This window comes from Aedes albopictus, chromosome 2 (genome assembly GCF_035046485.1).
Source record: "Aedes albopictus strain Foshan chromosome 2, AalbF5, whole genome shotgun sequence".
In the NCBI taxonomy this organism is placed as follows: Eukaryota; Metazoa; Arthropoda; class Insecta; order Diptera; family Culicidae; genus Aedes; species Aedes albopictus.
In genome coordinates, this window is record NC_085137.1 from 297,454,271 (window position 1) to 297,478,521 (window position 24,251).

Consider the following 24,251-nt stretch of genomic DNA (forward strand, 5'->3'; position numbering starts at 1 on the left):
TCAGATCTGGTTATCGCAGTTATGTTTCACTGTTCGCAACAATAAATTCGCTGAAAATCGATGGTTCAAACACAATAACACACGAAATAAACACTTGTAGCCATTTTGGCAACCACCATGACCCCAGCACAATCCGGAATATCTCCGGAATGGTTCCGGGTATCGCATGGCCCCTTGAGTATAATAAACTAGCACCAATTTATGATCGATTGAGGGCGACTTAAAAAAAAATCGGATGAGAATTGACGAAATGCCAGCATTTTGAAAATGAGTTGTCGGGGGTCGGGTACGTGAAGGTTAAGAACAAAGTAAGTACATAATAAGTTATGTAAAAAAAAGATCGTTAGGGGTGTTCACTAAACAGATTAAATTGCTGCGTAAGCCATGATTTTCCGCTTATTTGAAATGTTTCATGATTTTGCGAATGAAATAATCAAAGATTGCCTTGGTGATCACGACGTTTAATCAGTTTAATCAGTTTACGCTGTTAAGTGAATCCCCTTATTATAATTTTAAGTTTTGTACTTGATTGAAATAAAATCTATATTGTAAGTTCAGAAATGTTTTGTTTTTGGTATGATCTTTATCATAACAAAATAAGTCATTATTATTTTCAGGAACAAAGTTATTATTTTTGTTCTATTAGCTCTTAATCCCAACAAATAAATAACAAAATTTGCTCTTCATTAATATTTAAAATAAATAAATCCAGAATAACTCATAAATAACAAAATAAGTTATTATTGTAAATTATGCCATTGGTATGTTATTTTACTTAGGATGCTCAGAAGAACTTATTTAGCTATGATTACATATTTTTATTTATTAGGTATTCTGTTGTTTATTGTTATTCAATAATAACTGAAAAATAACTAGTTTTGCAATGATAACATGTTTTGTAACTCGCTAAAAGTTTTTTAATGTTATTCATAAATAACATAAGAATGGTAAAATGAGATAGTATGGCAAACCTTGTTATTATTTTGTCTTTGATTTCTTCTTTGCCTCTACAAGGGATGAAAACAAAAAAAAAAGAATCGATCGATGCCGTAATCGCTTGTTTTCGAATAGGATTTGAGAGCCTGAGATTATTTCTGGCACTCAGATCCTAGAGGCAAAAATATTTAATCTATCCCATCTTATGGTGCTTATCAATGCTGGATAATAGCGCAAGTTCAAAAAAAAATCGTTACCGCATATGGTAACCAACTGCACGCGTAAGCAATTGCACGGATAAGCGTCATCGCGTTTCCGTTTAAAAAAAATGTGGGGCTCCCAGTGACCAATACGCACACCGTCAGCCAGTGCCGCGCGGTGTGGCTTCCAAACAAAAATCTTTTATTTCGTCATCGCAAGTGAAATTTTTCGACCACGCCACGTAGATTGCGCGCTCGCTATATATCTGCCTACCTACCTCTACCTATAGTAGCGTAAACGGCCAATGCCATGCCATTCGCATACCTTCACCACAAACCGGTTATTGGACCTCGTGTGATTCATCTCTTTCCAATTTTTCGGCAATTTACGCCATTGACGCCTCTCGGATCTCGTTGGTTATCTATGCAAAAATATGACGACGGACAGGCAGGTGAATGAAGGGCGATTATATAGAACGGATTTCGATTTGGTCTTACATTTCAGTATTGAAACTACAACGACGATTGCTTTCAATTGTACCAATTAAGATTAATTGAATTATCACGGCGTCCCTATGTGACCAGTATGTAGCCAGCGTAAATCAGTTCGTGCGAACATGTGATTTATAGAATGGGGTACTATAATACATACGAATTGAGTTGCTATCTGTCATTTTAAGGGTTATGTATTTTAGCTTCCGTATCGTCTCTATGTATCTATACATATTGAATTCAAATACCTATAAGCACATTATTTTAAGATCTGGCACAGTTTCTAATTATCTGAGTGGAATCGTAGTTCGGTCCAGCTCAGTGATTGCCAAGATATAGCTCAAAAGTTTATGCTAGGCTGTTCCAAAAATTATCATTTTCGAAAAGTGGTAGATTGGCGATAGATTAAAGTTTCTGAAACAAAAGTTGATTAAAACTGAATCCGTATCCCAATTGATTTTGCTGGCGTAAACAGAAATGCAAACCATTAACGTTCGAAAGTGGATTCGATCGTAAACAAAAATAAGGGTGAATATTAACAAACATGCCTACCAATAAAGGTTGAAGCAAATCTGAATTAACAATCGTCCTTTAATATACATATTGGTCAATTATGTCTTCTTCTTAGTGTGCTTCTTATTCTACTAGGCATAACTTTTTACTTGAGATAAATCGTGCCTCTCAGGAATCGAACTCGTAATCACAAACTGCTCTCCTCAACATGGTGTTTCTGAATATCCGCGCGCTTACCGCTTCGACTATATGAGCCTTTGATGGTTTATATATAGGGGAACTTATGTATTTTCGGCATGGGGGTTATTTTAAAATCTGTTGATCTCAGATTTGGCCTTAAATCCTTCCAAGTCGAGCTGAACTATATGGCCTTGTTGCCGGCAATTTGGCCGGCAAAAAACCTCCATGAGAAAGAGAACAAACCTGCCGATAATACCCAAAGTCACCCCATATAAAATCACTGATTACTATCAATTAGTGATAAGCAAATACGTCACGTGCGACCCTCAAGACCGATGCTATTAGGAAAACAAAAAACAATCCGAACCCAACTAGTAAACTAAAGCTAGCAATTCAGTTGGACGAGTAAACACTCGAAGGTCATTTGTACACTAACAAACGTCATGACGTGGTCAAGTCTGTCAACAGAAACGAATTCCGTCAACGATCACGATAGAGTTAGTCGTTACTAGAACGTGAGCAGTATTTTGATAATTGGATTTGATTTGCTACATAGATTAGCTTAGCCTTAGCTACTCCTTTCTTACTAAACTGTCAACAGATCAATCATTTCAGAATTCCATAGGAAAATTTTCTGACACACGCTGTCATCGTACGACGCGTGCTTAGAATGTGCAAACCATGCGTGAGTACTTCCGATTAAAGGTTATCCCGAAACACGAATTAACATCCGCTTGGCTCGCGATGATGTACACAAGCAATAACAGCACTAATATTCTTCGAAACCGTAAACAACCTCTAGCTGATAATTTCATTGTTGTGGTCCCCCGCGCAGCAGATTCAATCGATTCGATTGGATATCAGAGTTCATCGCTACACGGGGAATGTCCGACTTATTTTCTCTTTGTCAACTGCATGCGAAGTGGCGCGCAGGCAGACACAACAAGGCAACCGGAGGCAAAGTGCTACAAACAATGAGTAATTCCGATGATTTTGCCCTCCTCGATGGTTATTGGATGGGGACATGCTTGTTTCAGTAAAGCTGATGCGATAAGATAAGAGAAAGTTTCAGGAACTGTGAAACGGCTGTGGTTTATTGGGGATTTGTAGCGCAGACGTTTAGATACATACATAGAATCTATACAAGCGCTTCGCAGATATGCTGTGGCAGGTGTAGAATTACGTAATTACATACATCTTTCTTGTTCTTCGTGGCATAACATACCAACTAGGACAGAGTTTGCTTTCCAGCATTTTTTTTTCCTCCCCTGTTGGGGAAATTAAGCCACTGCGTCCAATAGGCTGAACTTTTGTGGCATGTCCCGTTTTGATATTCGCATCTAGCCAGCTTTTACCATGTGTCAAGTAATCAGCTACTGCCACGACGCGTCGTCTCCCAGTCAGGTGCAATGGAATTGATAAACTCCAAGACCTTCCCAGGTTTTGCAGACCAGATCTCACTGGGTTGCAAGCAACCACTATTTAGAAATCTTTGCCTGCGCGTGTATATAGCATCACAACTGCAAAGCAGATGTTCCGAGGTTTCACGTTCCGTATTACAGAAACAACAGATATCACTCTGAATATGGCCAATATTTTTAAAGTGATACCTGCTCGGGCAGTGTCCAGTTACAAGGCCAGTGTATGTACATAGAGCTCTCTTGTTGAGCTCTAAGAGCTTTTTGGTTTTATAAGCATTTGGTGTTATAAATCGTTTTGACTGATTGCAATTTTTGACATCCATCCAATTGGATATCACCCTCTGCTCAGCCCAGCTTTTCAGGTCCATTTTAATTGTACAGTTTGATATACCACAGAATGGTTCTGCGCCAGCAAACTGTAAATTGGAACCACTTTTAGCAAGCTCGTCTGCCATGTCATTTCCTTCAATGCCACAGTGACCTGGAACCCAGTATAAGTTTACTGAATTCCCTTGGCACAGCCTGCGCAGTAAAAGTATGCATTCCCAGACAAGCTTTGAAGTACATTTGTAAGCGCACAATGCTTTTAGTGCAGCTTGACTATCTGAGAAAATACAAATATTTGCATATCTGTATTTTCTCTCAAGGCAGATATTTGCGCATTTCAAAATAGCAAGAATCTCTGCTTGAAACACCGTAGGATAGTGTCCCATCGCCACTGAAATTTGTTTTTCAGTGCCGTAGATTCCTGCTCCCGTTTTTATTCCAACTTTTGAGCCATCTGTATAGAATTTGATTGACCCTTGACAAACAGTGGGACCTCCGACTTCCCAATCTGCACGAGTTTTTTGTGCAACTTGTAAGGAACATCATGGTTCTCCACAGGTTTCATCCAGTCTTTAATCATTTTCATAACTGGCCTATTTTGAAAGTATTGTGAAATGCTCAGGTGACCTACAAGATCACCTGGCTTTTACTTTTCAACTCGTTCAAGTCTCAGCAATTCCTTTTCGGCTTCTATGATGTTCTAGATGCAGAACATAGAGGAGTAAAAACTTTGAAAAACTGTTTAAGATTTTGAAGAGAGCAAAAAATGTGTTCCGCAAAGGGGCTGACAAAATCGGGTCACTTATGTAATTGCACGTACTCGTGCAAAGGTAGCAGATTGAGAATCGCGTCTAAGGCTTTTGATGGTGAGCTTCGCATCGCTCCTGTAACAGCAATGCACAATGGTCCGAATCCACGTTTTAGCAGGAAAAAAATCCGTATCTCTGTTTTCGTTAATTTTAGGCGTTTGGTGTCTTGAGAGAAGTTGTTTGAGTTTGTTTGCTGCATCTTTTCCAAAAATTTTTGATTAGGGTGATCCACGTCTTAACTCAAATCTGGAATAGAACTTTTTAATTTAAAGTCATACGCGATCGAGTTCTTCAGCAAAGTTGTAGGCAATGCTATTTCGAGCAACTTTGCCGAATACGCCGTTTATCTAGCTCTTAATTTGAACAAAGTAGGTCAATTTTAAGTTTTGACAGGATGAGCCACCCAAAAACGGTTTTTTTTTGCAATAACTTTTTTATTTGATTTTTTTCGAAGATGTGAGCTTGGGAGCATTTAAAGAGCAAGAAATGACGCACATTTGTTCTGAACATTGCATGTTGCTAGATCTTGTCATTCAAATGTTATGGGCAATTTTGACCTAAAAACAACGATGTTTTAAAATGCTTATATCTCATAGAGCTGGTAAAATAAAAAAAAATCTTTAAGCGGCATTTGGAAGGTCACATATAAAGCCAAATTTGGAGCAAAAATTACGAGAACGTTATTTTTTAAATTGGAATAAATCGACTCCAAAAATCTCCTTAAAAATTTAAAAAACTACATATTACTCATACAATTTCAATGATAGAGTCAAACTGTCTTTGGAAAAAATGTAGGTTTTCACCATGCTCACAAGTTTTCCATACACGAGTTTTTTGCAAAACGTGAAACAAAAGCTTGAAATTGATAATTTGATTCTTAGGGGTACATGCTATGTTTTTCTAGGAAATCAGAACGATTATAATCTTCATAAACAAATTATCAATTTCAAGCTTTTGTTTCACGTTTTACAAATAAGTCGTGTATGGGAAACTTTTAGGTATGGTAAAAACCCACATTTTTTCCGAAGACAGTTCAACTCTATCTTTAAAATTGTATGAGTTTTATGTAGTTTTTCGAATTTCTAAGGCGATTTTTGAAGTCGATTTATTCCAATTTAAAAAATAACGTTCTTGTAATTTTTGCTCCAAATTTGGCTTTATATGTGACCTTCCAAATGCCGCTTAAAGAACTTTTTTTATTTTACCAGCTCTATTGGATATAAGCATTTTAAAACATCGTTGTTCTTAAGTCAAAACTGCCCATAACATTTGAATGATAAGACCTAGCAACATGCAATGTTCAGAACAAATATGCGTCATTACTAGCTCTTCAAATGCTCCGAAGCTCACATCTTCGAAAAAAATGAAATAAAAAAGTTATTGCAAAAAAACCGTTTTTGGGTGGCTCACCCTAAGTCAAAACTTAAAATTGACCTACTATGTTCAAATTAAGAGCTAGATAAACGGCGTATTCGGCAAAGTTGCTCGAAATAGCATTGCCTACAACTTTGCTGAAAAACTCGAACGCGTATAACTTAAAATTTAAAAGTTCTATTCCAGATATGAGTTAAGACGAGGACTACCCTAATCAACAATTTTTGGAAAAGATGCAGCAAACAAATGCAAACAACTTCTCTGAAGACACCAAACGCCTAAAATTAATAAAAACAGAGATACGTATTTTTTTCCTGCTAAAACGTGGATTCGGACCATTGTGCAATGGACGCAAGACGTTGAATTTTCGCATGCTTTGATTGCGTGGTAACCTCTTTTGTTTTTGGCCACCAGACAAACGAAGCATACGTCACTTTTGGGCGGATTATGGTAGTATAAATCCACATTATCATTTTTGGTTTCAAGCCCCACTTCCTGCCAATAGTTTTGGAGCATAACCAGAACGCACTTGTTGCCTTACCGATCACGGACTCAATTTGAGCATTCCAGTTCAGTTTAGCATCCAGTATCAAACCTAAGTATTTGACTCGATCACTAGGATGAATTTGTATCCCTCCAAGCCGAAAAGCTTTTAGGTTGGTCTTTCGTTGCCCTTACTGTTATAGAAGAACTTCCCAGCTCAGAGGTGATTTCTCTTTTTGCAAGCACAGTATAAATCCAATGTATGATACATTGGTCGAAGTTTTTGTTCTCCATGGCACGCTTCATAGATGAATAGGAGGCATTATCAAATGCTCCTTCTATGTCTAAAAAGGCGCATAGAGCTATTTCTTTTGCTAAAAACGTTTTTTCCACCTTTGTTACTAGCGAATGAAGTGCCGTAACCGTTGACTTACCAGATTGATAAGCAAACTGGAAGTCAGATAGGAGATGGTCTTTTATGTAAGAAGAATTGATAAAATCCTTCAAAACCTTTTCCATAGTCTTCAACAAAAGTGAAGAAAGACTAATTGGCCTGTATGCTTTGGGATGCGTCTTGTCTCGCTTCCCCTTTTTTGGTATAAAGATAACTTTTACAAGTCTCCATTTTGATGGAACGTAATTCAATCTTAGACTAGCCTTGGACATCTCAATTAGTGGTGGAACCAACACCGCTTCTCCATTTTGAAGTAGTGCTGGAAATATTCCATCAACTCCTGCAGATTTAAAAGGCTGAAATGATCTAATTGCATTTTCCACTCTGGCCTTCGTGAAGATTTCATCAACTAAATCTGAGGCGGTGCTTATTGTACTAGTTGACTCCGAAAAGTTTATTCTAGGACATCCTTCACCTTCCAGAGATATAGTATCATTGGAATCCACACTTAGAACCGAACCTGGAAAATGGGTTTCCATCATTAAATCCAAAGTTTCACGAGGAGTTTTGGTAAAAGCTCCATCGTCGCGCTTCAGGTTTCCCAATTCATTTGAATGATCTTTTGCAAGCGTTTTCTGTAGTCTTGCAACTACAGGAGTGCTGTTTATGTTTTCACATGTCAGCATCCAAGATTTTCTTTTCGATTTTCGTATTTCGTTGTTGTAATCAGTAAGGGCTTTCCTGTACTGAGTCCAATATCCCGTTTGTTTCGCTCTATTGAACATTTTACGAGAAAATTTTCTAAGGCGATCCAGTTTTAAGTTCCACCATGGCACGTCTCTAGTAGAAGACGATTGTATGGTGGGACAACCAGTTTGTGATCTTGTCAAAGATTGCAGCATTGCACAGTGTTAGATCCAAGACCTCTTGTCTGATTACATTTGAGAAAGTAGGTTTATCACCATTATTGCAAATGTCTATATTGTTCGAAGACAGATACTCTAATAGTGACTCACCTCGACTGTTAATATCCGTACTACCTCAAACCGTGTGATGTGCATTGGCGTCACAGCCAATGATAAACGATTTGTTGTTTTCTTTACAGAATTGGACAAATGATGCGATCTCAGGAGGAGGTGCCTCAGGAACATCACCAGGAAAGTAAGCTGAAGCCACAGCGATCTCAGTTTTACCCCTAGTGGTTGGTACCTCTACCATGATCGCAACAATGTCCTTTCTGATAAACTCTGTAATAGGATAGCATTTTAACGTTTTGCGTACTAAGACAGCGGTTCTGGGTGAATCTTGTTGCTCATCATAAAATAGTTTACTATTTTGTGTCAGAACTCCAAGAATCTTTCGTTTATTGGACCATGGCTCTTGAATAAGCGCCACTTCCAGTCCTTCTTTTTTAAACCTTCGACTCAACACAGCAGAAGCACCTTTTGCGTGATGAAGGTTTACCAGCATAGATTACATTCTATGAGCTGATATAAGTACTTGGTGGGATTTGATTCACTCCGTTGAATCTACACCGAATCCGTCTTTAAGAGAGCCCCCTAAAACAGGGTGTCTACTACCTGCAAAACCGAGAATCCTCAGCGAAATTTATTTCACAAGGAAACCCTAGAATATCCAGAAAAGTTTCGTAGCAGATAAAAACATAGATAATTGAAATCCGTTTTGAATAAACTGTTATGATTTAACCAGACATTTTTAGTTTCTGGAAATGATCTAAATTCATCCCTAAAATATATTTTTCGGGAGTAAAATCATAGGGAAATATTTTGGAAGAATTTCTAAACAAAATCTAGCAAAAATCCTGGAAAAATATCGATCCCAGGATGATTTTCTGGATTAATCGGAATTGCACCATTAAGTTGCAGCATTTATCAACAAAATATTGCACCATTAAGTAGACAGCATTTTTTGGCGCTTCCAAATAAAATACCGAAAAGCTAGAGATTTTCCGGAAGTATTTCTGGCCAATTTCAGAGAAAAAAATAATGGTTTTTTAAATTACTTGACGAAATACTGGTACGCATCTTGAGTTTCTGATGTAATTTGAGAATGTTTTGTTATTGATGTTGGAGGATTCATGTATCAGAAAGAATCTAGAAGCCCTTCTTATGGAGTTCTGCAGAGAATTTTCAATGAATTGTAGCGAGCTTTACGTGTGGTTTTGGCTTGAACTTTCTTTATTCTGACCTATTACTTAACGCTACATCTTCGTCTACCTGTCATCTTGACAACCCTTCGGCCACTTCATCGGTATCTCTAAAAACTTGAACTCGATAACACAGTCTTCGATGTTGTAAGGCATCAACTTTTTCTCCTTTTGACTTCGTAACTCCTCTCGTACACTTCTTGGTTCGAGAATGCGTCCAGTGTCGTCTCAATATTTCATTCATACTTCAATCCCAATAACTGTAAATTCCGGTGCTTCGGTGAGTCCGCTAATTCACCGACAGCTTCACTTTTCGCTGCCAGTTTTGTTAGTCAACTTCAGTAACTTCAAATATTGATTCCTTTGCTCCAAATGGGGTCCATCCCACTTCTGAAATTGTAGGGAGCTTTAGAGAAATACGTGTGGTTCAGATTTGAACTTTCTTTATTCTAACACAAATCAAGTTTTTACTCATCAATTTGTTATTTTATGGGTTACGTAATCTATGCACGATACTACAAAACTTTTATAATTTTAATCTCTAGACATAGCTTTTTGTATAAGATATTTATGATTTATGTTACCTTATTTGCAGCAACTTACATTAAGCCATTTGAGCAAAAAACTCTGAATGGGTCCCACTTGCCCCGTGAAACGCAGTACATCAAGATTTGCTACACTTTTCATTATATGCATAATATATGGAATATAAATGTTTTGAAACAGTCTTAATGCACGTTAATAAGTAGAAATATACCAATAACGTCTATTGGATCCGTTGGATTTATTAAATAATTTGAGTTCTGAAATTTTTGGCATGACAAAACCTTTTTTAGGTCCCACTTGCCCCGGGGTAAATTATTTAATTTTTATAAATAATGGACTGACTTACATAATTGAAACATTACACAACTCAACCGTGTAAAACCCAGGAAATTCCATTTTGTCTCATAAGTAAGACACCCCTTAAGATTTTGTTTGAAAAATTGATACAGCTCGTAGTATAAAAATGATAACGAAAGATTTCTGAATCTCTGGATTCTCATTAGATAATGGGGTTCTTTAGGGGCATCCGGATTATTTCATAATCGGATTCTCTGCCCAAAAATTAGTCGAAATCCAAAATTTCATAATTTTTGGAGTCCGGGAACTATTTTTAAAATGCATTTAAAGTTTGTATGGGGAAAGTTTTTTGTTCGGGTCAAACTGTCACTTTATCGATTGAACTGTCATTCTATCCACGAAAATTAAAACTGTTTTGTTGATTTAACCATCAAGACAAAGGTGTTGGGATCCAATAAAATCTTATTATACTCAGAAAAATGAGCTCTTTCGATTAGTCTATAGAAAATAGCAATATTTTATTCACTAAACAACCCAATTGTTCAAGCAGAACTTATCCCAAAGTATATTTGTGAGTTTCCAAATATTTTTTAATATTTGTTACATCGTTTGCTCTTTGATTCTTCTATCGATTCCATTAGCTTTTGTACGGAACTACTGTAGATTTGTTTTGAGAAATTTTTTTTATTGAACTCATTAGAAACTTTATACAAATATAAAGCTTTAAGCATTTTTTTAAATCTGTCACGAAAAAAGCAAATAAATAGTCGGAGAATTACACAGCGCCACATTTTTTGTCTCAAGAACAAACATATGTGTTTCTGACAGATTTTGGGCAGCTGAAACAGGATCCGCACTCAGTTTTGCTCTAGCACAACACAATTTTGAGCTACACCTCAATTTACAGGGCAAAATATGCGATTTTGGCCTTTTTTTATTGCAACCCATTAACTATGGAAATATTTTTTTGAAGTATTTGTAAATTGTTCAATTAACATCTAAATTAACGGCTCATGCAAAATATTTCGTTTTATCAAATCAATTTTGATAGATTTAAGCATTTTATGTTAGTAAGTAAACTTGCATGCAACTTTTGGAGGGTTACTTGTATGGGAAATATCGTACCTAACATAAATCGTTTAAAACTATCTAATTCGAAAACTATAACATAAATCGCTTAAAAGTATCAAAACGAAATATTTTGCATGCGTTGTGAATGTACATGTTAGTTGACAAATTTACCTTTTGATTGCTTAAGGTTGAGAAATTCGTCATTGATATCGTCGTCATCATTGAATTTTCGAAAGCAGTTTGCTCTTTCAAAAGACAAATGATCGTTATGAAAATGTATACACTGTATTCCAGATGGATAATGGAATGCAGTGAATATATTTCCATTATAAACCTTTATGTTTTGAAAGAGAAAACTGCTTTTGAAATTTCCCAATACCAATTACCAATAGTTGTTTTTTGTTTCGCTGTGTTATTAGAAGATACCAAAAAAATCGGAGATTGTAGAATGTTTTTTTTAAGCAAAATCTAGTAGATATTGTGTTAAAAACAAAAAAAAAATGGAATTTTCTCATAACAATATTTTTACATCGTAATCGCAAATGATATACAATGTGATTAGGATTGTGCTGGTCTATGTAAAATTTTTAAAATAATAATGAACTCATACAAAAAATTAAACAAATACCTAGATGAGTTCCAAGGAGAAATTAGGAAAATTTCACTCCTTGGGTACTGACGCTACTGTCAGCCGCTCCTAACCTGGATATCGGCCGAAAAGTATCCATCAGAGCCGGTCACCCCATTTTTTGCTGATGTTGCGTTAGCTTAGTAAATCGGGTATTGGTTCCCTTATTAAGCATGTGGCTCCTATTTTCATCCTACAAATTATAGAGAATTGAAGCACTGTTTGTTTTGTTTCTTACTTTTGTATTTTTTGTTAGAAGTTTGCACGCATGAAAACAAAATGAAAAAGAACGGAATCAATCGGTATCATAATCGCTTGTTTTCGATTAGGATGAAATTGGGAGCGTAAGATTACTGATGGTACACAAACCTCAGGTACCTAGAGTGAATTCCAAAATGTTCAAACCCATTCATTTCATTGCAATGTCCTATGTCCTCTCTTCAAATTGTGTAAAACTTCGTTTTTTCTCGGAACTGAATTTAAAACCCACCCGTCTGACTTTTTATGTTACTCTGCAGAATGCCATGTTTTAGCATCGTTTTACATTGTTTTTATTATCTTCATCGACAATTATGCTTGCTTGTTTGCTACATTTAATGGCTTTCTTTCCAAGAACATTGCCCATCAGTCTGGTTATGCTGAATTTGAAGCTTGTAGCTTTGGCGATTCCCCCGAATCAAGTAATGGTCTCACATTTCACTAGAGCTGCACAGCACACGTGTCCGATGCTGGCCGGCCTTCATATATGAAACTTTAGTTAGGTATATCTATCAGATTGAACCGGAGGGCGGCTTTGTGTTGCTGATGGTAGTCTCATTCAAATGCATAGCACATTATTCATACAGGTAAATTGGTCAGAATCATAAATGCTAGAAGGTGTTATCTCGAGTGTGTCCAGCATCAGCCACCACGTGTGTCTCTTTTCAACTATGCAGTCTATGTAGATAGGATACACGCACACTGCACCACTCTCGATGCAAAGTGCACCCATATGTTCCATATGTTGGTCACTACGCCACATCACATCACACTACTCAGTGTTGGCCGGCTTTCTCCTTGGTGGGTAATTAGTCGTTGCATCATCGTCGTCACCCCCGGTGCAAAATCATTATTGCACACACAGTGCCTGCCCGGTTGTTGATTGTACAACGTCGGATGGATTATGATGTGATCTGCTGATGGTGTCATTACCTTGTTATTCTTTCTTTTATGCGATTATATTTGTTACTTTTTATGGGACAGTTTAAGCAGGTAGAACATGAGGAAATGTGAACCAATTTATCCTTTTAGTAGGCATTCAAATCCAATTTTGTTTACAGATCATTTCAACTGAAATTCCAAATTTGTATTCTCAGTATCCTTCTGGGACTCTTTCAGTAGAAATCTTTACAGAAATAAAATTGCTTGTATAGTTTGCACATTCGCAATATGAAAAAAAAACAAGAATCTCATATCATTCATTCATCAAACTCCTTGACTTCTTTGAAGGCGTCAATAAGTGAGTAGTCGCTGACTTTTCGTTAAGTAGATGTCATACCAACATTTTTCTGCTCTTCTTTTGCAACGGAAATTGTATGTAGGGGTGGTGGGGGTAAAGTGGACAGGTGGGGTAAAATGGACAGGGTACAGTTTCATGGCTTTTATTGTTTTTCAAAATGTTTCAACTATTGAAGCTTATGCCTAAGCATGAATCATTATACTTTTGCTGATCTTGAACATTAAAATCAAATGAACCTCTTCAAGATGACAAAAACTTTAAAAATCACGTCAAAAATCGGAAATGATGTAAAATCTGCTTATAATGGACTACCCGCTTGACGCGCAGCCACAGTTGATCAGCAGGAGTAAATCCATTTAATTTTGTATGGCGAAAAGCATCTAAACTTAAATTACTTGAAATAGAAAGCTCTTCCTACAAAAATATTTGGTAGGCTTAATAGTGGTTGCCATTGTGCACAACCACTACCAAATATTTTTTCGAATAATGTATTCCCCTTCGAGAAATGTGCCTTTAGATGGTATTCGCCATACAATATTTTTGAGATTTACTTTTAGCGGTTTTTCGCGCATAGAAGCTAGCGCCACATTGGTCGATGCGGAGAGTAGGAAAACAGCCGATGCAGGTAATTAATTGCTAAGGTTTTCTTGTAAGTTATTTTCATATTATTACAAGTTTCACACCCTAAACCGAAGCGAGGCCTACAGGGCGGCTAAACTGGCACTGAATAAAGAGATTAAGACTCGTAAGCGGGCGTGCTTCGAAAATCTCTGCCAGGCAGCCAACACGACCCCATGGGGTGATGCCTACAGAGTAGTCATGGCCAAAACGAAGGGCGCGTCAGCACCCCCAGAACGCTTCCCAGAGATGCTGCAGAAGATCGTGGAAACGCTGTTTCCGCGCCACGATACAAGACCATGGGCCCCCGTTCCCTATAGCCAAACCGGCCATAGCGAGGTAGCCCCGGTGACGAACGACGAACTCATTGCAATAGCGAAGTCGCTTAAGTTGAACAAGGCTCCGGGTCCGGACGGTATCCCGACATTAGCCATCAAGACGGCCATCGAGGCTAAGCCTGACATGTTCAGAATGGCTATGCAGATGTGCCTAGACAGAGGCGAATTTCCGGATAGGTGGAAAAGGCAAAGATTGGTTCTACTGTCCAAACCCGGGAAGCCACCTGGCGACCCGTCGGCATACAGACCTATCTGCCTGCTGGACACCGCCGGAAAACTGTTGGAACGGATCATTCTGTCGAGGCTGATGGTCTATACCGAGAAACCCGATGACTCTGGTCTCTCGGATAACCAGTTCGGCTTCCGGAAGGGTCTATCGACGGTGGACGCTATTAGGGCTGTAACCAAAACGGCCGAAATAGCGCTCCAAAAGAAGCGAACAGGAATCCGCTATTGCGCGGTCGTCACGCTGGACGTTAAGAATGCGTTCAACAGCGTCAGCTGGACCGCCATTGAGTGCGCAATACACCACCTAGGAGTCCCGGTTAGCCTATGCCGGATATTGGAGAGCTACTTCCAGAATAGAGTGCCAATCTATGACACCGAGGAAGGCGAGAGGAGCTACAAAATCACCGCAGGGGTACCGCAGGGGTCCATCTTGGGCCCGGTACTATGGAACGCGGCGTATGATGGCGTATTGAGGCTCAAACTTCCACCGGGCGTAAAGCTGGTCGGCTTCGCCGATGATATTACCCTTGTGGTATACGGCGAGTCGATAGAGGAAGTGGAACTGACAGCAACTCACGCAATTGGCATAGTGGAGGATTGGATGAGGTCGAGACATTTGGCACTCGCGCATCACAAAACGGAGGTGGTGGTGGTAAACAACCGCAAGTCTGAACAGCAGGCAGTGGTCACCACAGGTGGATGCACGATCAACTCTAAGCGCTCACTGAAGCAATTGGGGGTCATGATCGACGATAAGCTGAAATTCGGAAGCCACGTAGAATATGCCTGCAAAAGGGCAAGCATGGCGATAATGGCATTGTCAAAGATAATGTCAAACAGCTCGGCAATAGTCTCGAGTAAGCATAAGCTGCTCGCAGCAGTAGCGGTCTCCATACTACGGTATGGCGCCGCTGCATGGTCGAAGGCGCTAGTGGTTAACCGAAACGTGAAGCGACTTGAGAGTACCCACAGGCTGATGTGCCTTAGGGTGGTAAGCGCATACCGCACGGTCTCAAAGGACGCGGTATGTGTGCTAGCGGGAATGATGCCCATACACAGATAAAAATAATGACATTTACACGTCATGTAAACTTAATTTTGGTAATGTAAACTTAGTGTTATGATGGTTTACATGATATATCATGTAAATTAACGTTATATGTCATGTAAAAACTCAGAGTCATGCAGAATTACATGACATATGATGGAAGTTTACATGATCTTTCATGAATTTTACATGATATGTCATGTAAACTTCTGTGATATCCCACGCTCCAATTATGTGCATCATATGTCACAGAATTTTACACTCTTTTTTCGATCTGTGTAGCTTTAGTGGTGGCAGAGGGTGAAGAGTGCTTCGAGCGACGCGGCATAAGAGGTGCGAGGCGTATCGCCAGAACCTCGTCTATGCTGAAGTGGCAGAGCGAATGGGATTCCTCCAGCAAGGGTAGATGGACACACAGGCTCATACCGAGCGTGTCCAAGTGGACGAGCAGGCCCCATGGCGAGGTGAATTTTCACTTGACTCAATTTCTGTCAGGCCATGGGTTCTTTAGGTGGTATCTGCACAGATTCGGACACGCAGGCTCCCCCGCATGTCCGGAGTGTGCAGACTGCGACGAGACCGCGGAGCATGTGCTCTTTGAATGTCCACGTTTCGTGGAGCAAAGGTCGAGTATGCAGGAGGTATGCGGTAGAGATATCACGCCTGACAACATTGTTGAAAGGATGTGTATGGGGGCGGACAAGTGGGACTCCGTTACTTTCACGGTTTCTCGAATCGTACTTGAACTACAGAGTAAATGGCGAGCCGAACAACAGCTAGTTGAGTTGGCCCCCCTTCCCCATCCAGGAGCTTGAGTTCAACGGGTAGTCTAAGTACTAGCCAGGACCCGAGCCTCCAGGGGAGAGTGAACAACTTAAGGCGGTAGCTGGTGGAACGCTTACTATTAGAGTGTACTCATGTACGGTCCCCCCCTTCTCAAAGTCATCCCTAACGGGCGTACCGCGAAGGTAAGGAAGAGAGAGAATGAGTTTTTAGTGGGTCGATCCCCACATCACCCGAGGAACCACCTCTTGGGTATCTGTTGCAGATTTTCTCATTCTATAAAAAAAAAGAAAACACCCTAAACCAATAAAGTCCACGTAGAAGAATATATTTGACCGAAAAAAAATCAAGTTTTGTAAAAATAAGTTTTGGGAATAATTTTAATCAGCCGTCATGCCTATCGTGAGATAGTTGAAGTAAAAAGTTATAAAAACATATTTTATATCCCTGGCCAAGTTCGCAGGGGTTGACGGTATTAAAGTGAAGGAGTTTCATTTTGATTATTGTAATGTAGTGTTCTTTAGTGAAACATATCACCTTTTCAACACTTTAATGCGCCTCCAACGGTTCATCACGAACCGGCTGCTGCAGATGGAGTAAGGATGATCATATGCATCAGACATGCTCGATAAACACGGAGGATCCGCTGGGGCTTAGTAGAGTCTATTCCCAAGCAACAGTTCCAAGTCGGTTGGATTTGAGAAGGTTTTGATGATCGTTACAAATCCTAATAAAAGCATTATAGGATTTGTGACAGGTTTTGGAACCTTTTACAGCCAGCTGACTTCAAAATGTTGTTTGGGCTCTATTTCCCACGCTTCTCGGTTGATTTTGATTAGTAATTTATTGATGTCATAGTTGCTTTTTCGAATTTTTACAATGTTAGTTGGTCATATTTTCTTTAAATAAAGCAATTAAAATCGACCGAAGAATTAATAGTGGGAAGGAGATTTGCAGCACTTAATTGTGCTGATAGATTCGAAGCTAACGTGCGAACACTTGAACGCATTGTTGACGTCAATGCGTTCGACGTGACATTTTGGACAAAAACTGACTGCTTTTTATTAGCTGAACAACGTTACTTGTGTATGACTAGGTTGACATTCTAGGCCACGCTTGAGAAAATGACATGGTTTATCGAGGTAGAACCGATAGGATAATTGAACGAATTTGAATATTTTTCATAGTATTTGTAGGGGGATGAATACATAATAGTTGACAAGCAATCTTTATTATTAAAAAATTAGTGCAATCAACTGACCAACTTGGCGCATTTTTGTTTACCTCTTAGATGATATCATGACACTAACAGAAAAATATCAGAAGTTCAGTTACATGTTTCTGTGGGTTTTGGACCGATGGCAATTTAAGGACACAAGAGATGAACACAGAGAAGTAGGAAACGAAGAGCGAAATCAATTAGGAAAACAATTTGACGCAGGAATGACTATATTTAAACATACGGGGTTCGACTGATTCGATAAAAAACAAACATACGACAACTGACTTAACGAGGAGAAAAACATATTGAACCATACCATAAATCCAAACAAGAAGGCAAATACTAACGGTGTGACCATAACACTACATAGGAAAATCCTGACTGACTGACCAATTGAAAACTTTCCAATCTTCTACCGTAACTTTCTGAGTCAGTTTGCAACAGTGTCTTAATGGATATCATTTTCCGCGTACGGCTGGTAAACTGCTTCTGATTACGTACTCTTTCCTATCTTCAGGTCTAGTGTAGAGGTTTCAACTCTATTCAGAGTGCAGCTAGAAACCTAGCAAAAAAAAAAAAAAAACATATTTTATATCAACAAAATATAATTTTCATCCAAAACAGTGCTTGTTTTTTACACTATTTCTACAATAATTATTTAAGTGTGTTTCAAAGTTTGTATCAAAAGTTTGAAAACAACAGAATAAAGGTATCGCATGAAATTTGATAGTTTGTATTTAAAAACATAGAAACAATATGCTGTTATATAACTTTTAACGACTTGTTCATTTTACCTCATCGATTGTCCATTTTACCCCCACCAATTATTTTCACGCTATTTTGATGCACGATTTGGAGAAGAAAATAATCAAAGAAAACAATATTTTTTAAAGGCAAACTCTTACAAGATTTTTAGAGTATATCATTAACCTTCCATGTTACTCGGAAAAGCAGATGGATTTTGCCGCATTTCCGCGGGAAACGACCAAAATGCTTAGGTTGTCCACTTTACCCCCACCACCCCTATGATTGGATTGTTATTTTTCCACAACAGACTTCTATAAATTCTAAACATACATATGTATGAGCGAATCCAAAAATGGCCATCAAAATAGCTAACTTGCAAATACCGAAAACACCGAAAACAGTTGTCAGTAATGCTCATTGCTTGCTATCTTGAAGTAAACACTGAATAGCATTCTTAGGATCTGTTTTAATTGGAGAATTAAAATTAATTTTCACTTAAACTTGACAGTTCGATAATTATTTCCTTAGGAGAACTGTCAAGTTTAAGTGTCAAATTCAAGTAAAAAATAATTTTAATTCGCCAATTGGAACAGACCCTTAGTATCGTGTATTTAATGGATGACTTGATCCTGGTTCTTGTGGAGCGGACCTGGTATATTGATTAGAGCACATGTCTATCACAACGAGGAACTGGGATCGAATCCCACTCCAGACAAACTCGCCAAATGTGGGTTTATCATTTGAAAGCTAATTAAAGTCGTGCGACCCGAGATAAACTAGCCTAGTGTTAAACATTTCGTTGAAAAAGATTATAATTTCAATTAGTCCACTTTTAAATACCTTGTTTCTTAATATAATAAGATTGTCGACTAATCACAGATTTTGCATTTGTTCAAAAATCTTGCAGGTTATGCTTTCCTGGTCACCTGGATAACCGCCTTCGTGATGGTGGTCGTGCACGAGCGGGTACCGGACATGAAAAAATACCCTCCTCTTCCAGACATTTTCCTCGACAACGTCCCGCACATTCCGTGGGCTTTCCACATGTGCGAAGTTACCGGCACGCTGCTGTTCTGCATCTGGGTTTGCGTGCTGGTGGTACATAAGCACAGGTAAGTGCAACCGAACCGAATCCACAAATCATAATTGCTATGGCTTGCGTTCTATTACACAGTGGTTTGAGATAAAAAGTGGCTTCTTAGCAATGTTGAGATAATTCCATACTCGGAATCTGCACACTACACAGTGTTCGAAATCGATGATTTTGCGATCAAAATTAAATAACTTTTTTTAGGTTGGTTCTAGAGGTTTGGCGTATCCTACAAAGTTTTTCTGCATGTTAAAAGGCGTCTTCTGATAAAATGTAATTAATGATTAATCCCCCTAGAAGTGAGATAAAATTTTTATTTAAAAAAAAAATTAGAGGTTCGACGTCTTTGGCAAAGTTGTAGCTTATAATAAGAGAAAAAACTTTGTAGAACATGTCAAAACTCCAGGATTGGATAGGTAGTCAATCGTTTGAGCATATGTTGTCATAAGTTTGAAGAAATTCAATACTTTTATTTAGAACTAGCTTTAGTTATAACACTCGGATTATATCCATATTTTCTACTGATTTTTCAATTTTTATTGATAAAAACTCACTGTTTTCTGCAAAAACTTTGTAAGGATTTCGCCGGAAGCAGCCCAGTGCATCAAAAATTACTTCGGGCATAATATTTATTATTATTTTTTATTTATTTTTCTTGTATTACAGGCAAAATAATAAGTTTTTGCCATGTATTTAAAGCACCTTTCCTACTATTGCCCACGAGGGTTTCCATCTTCAGGAGATAGTAAAAAGTCTAATCTTTCACCTATCGACTGAGCCATCTGCGCCGTTTTGCGCCGGAGATAGTTAAGGTGAAAGTACACCTTAAAATATGATAAATTTGCCTATAACTTTTTTTGTTTTAAGATATAAGCACTTAACATCTTCGGAAGAAACGTGTATTTTGACGTCCCAAACAAGTTTGTAGAAGGTCACAAAACTGTAGGATTTTATCTGTTAAAACTACACTGAAAAAACTAGTTTTAGGGGTACTTCGCACAAAACGCTCCATATCTCGAAAATCGTAAGAGGTGGAGCTTTGACATGTTCTACGATGTTTTTACCCTTCTTACACCCATAAGAAGGGTATAAATATCGCTCGAAAAACCGACTTTCGATCCGAGGCCCGGAGGGCCGAGTCTCGTATACCAATGAACTCAGCTCGACGAACTGAGCAAATGTCTGTATGTGTGTGTGTGTGTGTATGTGTGTGTATGTGCGTTACAAAAAAAAGTCACGCACGTTTCTCAGCCGTCTGTCAACCGATTTGAGTTCTCTTGGAAGCAAATGAAAGCTACTACATCCTAGTAGAACGCTATTGAATTTTTTTTCGATTGGACGTTTGGTTACCGAGATATCTCTCGAAGAGTACTTATGAGTCATACATCTAAACTTTTTAAGATTTTTGACCAAGTGTATCATAATAAATATTTCGGCCGTTTGTCAATCGATTTGGGTTCTCTTGGCACCAAATGAAAGCTACAGCATCCTAGTAGATCGCCCAGAAATTTTATTTCGATTGGACATTTGGTTACCGAGATATCTTTCGAAGAGTACTTTGAAATAATATAGGTTAACTTATTGAGAGATTTTTTACATTTCGCATATTGATGAATATCTCAGCCGTCTGTCAACCGATTTGAGTTCTCTTGGCAGCAAATGAAAGCTACAACATCGTAGTAGAACGCTCTGAAATTTTATTTCGATTGGACATTTGGTTACCGAGATATCTTTCGAAGAGTACTTAGGAGTTATTCAACTAAACTTTTTGAGATTTTTGACCAAGTGTATCATAATAAATATCTCAACCGTCTGTCAACCGATTTCGGTTTTCCTGGCACCAAATGAAAGCTATAACATCCTAGTAGAACCCTATACAATTTTATTAGGAGTGGACATTTGGTATTCGAGATATCTTTCAAAGAGTACTTGGGAGTAATACAGGTTAACCTTTTGAGAGATTTTCGACCAAGTGTATCATAATAAATATCTCAGCCGTTTGTCAACCGATTTGGGTTCTCTTAGCACCAAATGAAAGCTACAGTATCCTTGTAAAAGGCTCTGAAATTTTATTTGGATTGGACATTTGGTTACTGACATATCTTTCGAAGAGTATTTCAATAAATTCCTTTTTTTATTATTATATTCGTTTGTTATCCCACATAAGCTTTTGACCAGTGTATGGGAATTTATTGTTCAATCAATAATACTGACCTCATATAAAGTGTATACTAGCAGGTTATTGTTTTCAATAAAATTATAAATAACAAATTACAAATAAACAGGAATTCTTTGAAAACTAACAATATGTTAAATGAAAGCTTTGAATTTATGTATTGTGGGAAAAATGCAAGAACTGCACACTTAAAATAAAGTACCGTATTCAGCTGTTCTATTTCCGGTAAAAGTTCAGATTACCGAATGTTCAGCACCATATTACCGAAGTTCGTCAAAAAATTAGCCGAACTTCGGTAAAACTGTGCTGAACTTCGGTAATCCGAACTTTTACCGAAAATAGAACAGCCGAACAAGTGACTCTAAAATAAGTGTGTGGACATCCGAAATAACTAGCTAATTCCAAAACTGATTAGCATAGTAGATATATCATTTTTGTCCTTGTTACACCATAATCATGAATACCAAGTACTTCGGAGCTAATTTATTCGACTGATTAAGAGATATTAGACACAGTGTATCTCGCTGATTTGCTTATCCATTTGTTAATCGATTCAAGATCTTTTGGCAGTTAACAAAAAATACAATATTCCAGAATACGTACACTATTTTTTTAAATTTCATTCAAGATTCTAGAAGGTGTCTGGCATTTCTGGAAGTTTAGTCCATGGTCCATGATGCTATTTTGGTAACCAATCCACTAGATGCCAAATCCACAATATTTTCTAGAACTTTTGGTCCATCACACAAAATAAATATGTTAAATACAAATAATACAACAATAGTTTTAATAAGTGTAAGAAGGGTTCTGTTCACCATAGGTGGATTAAATCGGGTTTTTTTATTATTATATTCGTTTGTTATCCCACATAAGCTTTTGACTGACTACTGACCTCATATAAAGTGTATACTAGCAGGTTATTGTTTTCAATAAAATTATAAATAACAAATTACAAATAAACAGGAATTCTTTGAAAACTAACAATATGTTAAATGAAAGCTTTGAATTTATGTATTGTGGGAAAAATGCAAGAACTGCACACTTAAAATAAAGTACCGTATTCAGCTGTTCTATTTCCGGTAAAAGTTCAGATTACCGAATGTTCAGCACCATATTACCGAAGTTCGTCAAAAAATTAGCCGAACTTCGGTAAAACTGTGCTGAACTTCGGTAATCCGAACTTTTACCGAAAATAGAACAGCCGAACAAGTGACTCTAAAATAAGTGTGTGGACATCCGAAATAACTAGCTAATTCCAAAACTGATTAGCATAGTAGATATATCATTTTTGTCCTTGTTACACCATAATCATGAATACCAAGTACTTCGGAGCTAATTTATTCGACTGATTAAGAGATATTAGACACAGTGTATCTCGCTGATTTGCTTATCCATTTGTTAATCGATTCAAGATCTTTTGGCAGTTAACAAAAAATACAATATTCCAGAATACGTACACTATTTTTTTAAATTTCATTCAAGATTCTAGAAGGTGTCTGGCATTTCTGGAAGTTTAGTCCATGGTCCATGATGCTATTTTGGTAACCAATCCACTAGATGCCAAATCCACAATATTTTCTAGAACTTTTGGTCCATCACACAAAATAAATATGTTAAATACAAATAATACAACAATAGTTTTAATAAGTGTAAGAAGGGTTCTGTTCACCATAGGGGGATTAAATCGGGTTTTTTCTCTTATAATAAGCTACAACTTTGCCAAAGACGTCAAACCTCTAAAAATTTTTTTTTGAAAAAGTAAAATTTTTATCTCACTTCTGGGGGGATTAATCATTAATTACATTTTATCAGAAGACGCCTTTTAACATGCAGAAAAACTTTGTAGAACAAGCAAAACCTCTAGAACCTACCTAAAAAAAGTTATTCAATTTTGATCGCAAAATCATCGATTTCGAGCACTGTGACTAGACTGGTTCGAAATCCAAATTTCTATTAATGTTGAGCTCCGCAGGCAGTGCACACAGCATTTCAGTAGAAGGAATTAGTTTGTTTAGTTGAGTTAAAAATTTATAAATAGTGTTGAATTCCAATTCAAAAGGTTCTACCTTACTTAGCAAGTACATATTTGTCAAATAAATAAATAAAAATATAAAATGTATTTTTCTCTACTATAGCGAATTGTTTGCCTCTGCGCTAGTTTAATTTTTCTTATCATAAATGTTTCATTAATTTTAAATCGCAAAACTTTTATTCATGATGGTTTCAAATGATATTGGCGCCCAAGAGAAACAATTTATTTTGAGTGCGAACATTTTAAAACGTACTCTTGTTCACTCGAGCTTTCGCACCACCCAATTCTACGGAATTCATATGCTGATTTGTTTTGGCCATTCTTCTTAATATATAAAAATGATTTCAATTTTTTTTACTAAAGTTTTCAAGATCATGACCGGTGAAATTCAGTGACGTCTCGTAACCTCACTTTTTACCTGTTCAACGACCCTAAAACTTGAAGTTGCGGAGAGTTCAGGTTCTGAATCAAATTGAAAATGAATGGAAACGGCTATTCTCGTCATTTTCTACAAGTTACATGCTAATTTGTTGAGAAAATACAAGAATTCACGTTTGTTGAACAGGTAGATTTCTGGTGAAATTTAATGTATCTGCAGCAATCTCTGGTGTATTTAATTGCCGAATAATTTTT

The 24,251-nt window shown here is 37.6% G+C and overlaps 1 protein-coding gene across 1 annotated transcript in view; it reads left to right on the top strand.

The window, feature by feature from the left end:
* The window catches only part of LOC109423770 (ceramide phosphoethanolamine synthase-like), a 34,339-nt gene that overhangs the window by 3,858 nt on the left and 6,230 nt on the right, over positions 1-24,251 (top strand). The window contains exon 2 of the mRNA XM_019698777.3: positions 19,228-19,432. Within this exon, the coding sequence (XP_019554322.3) occupies positions 19,228-19,432 (205 nt within the window). The remainder of the gene's footprint in view (positions 1-19,227; positions 19,433-24,251) is intronic.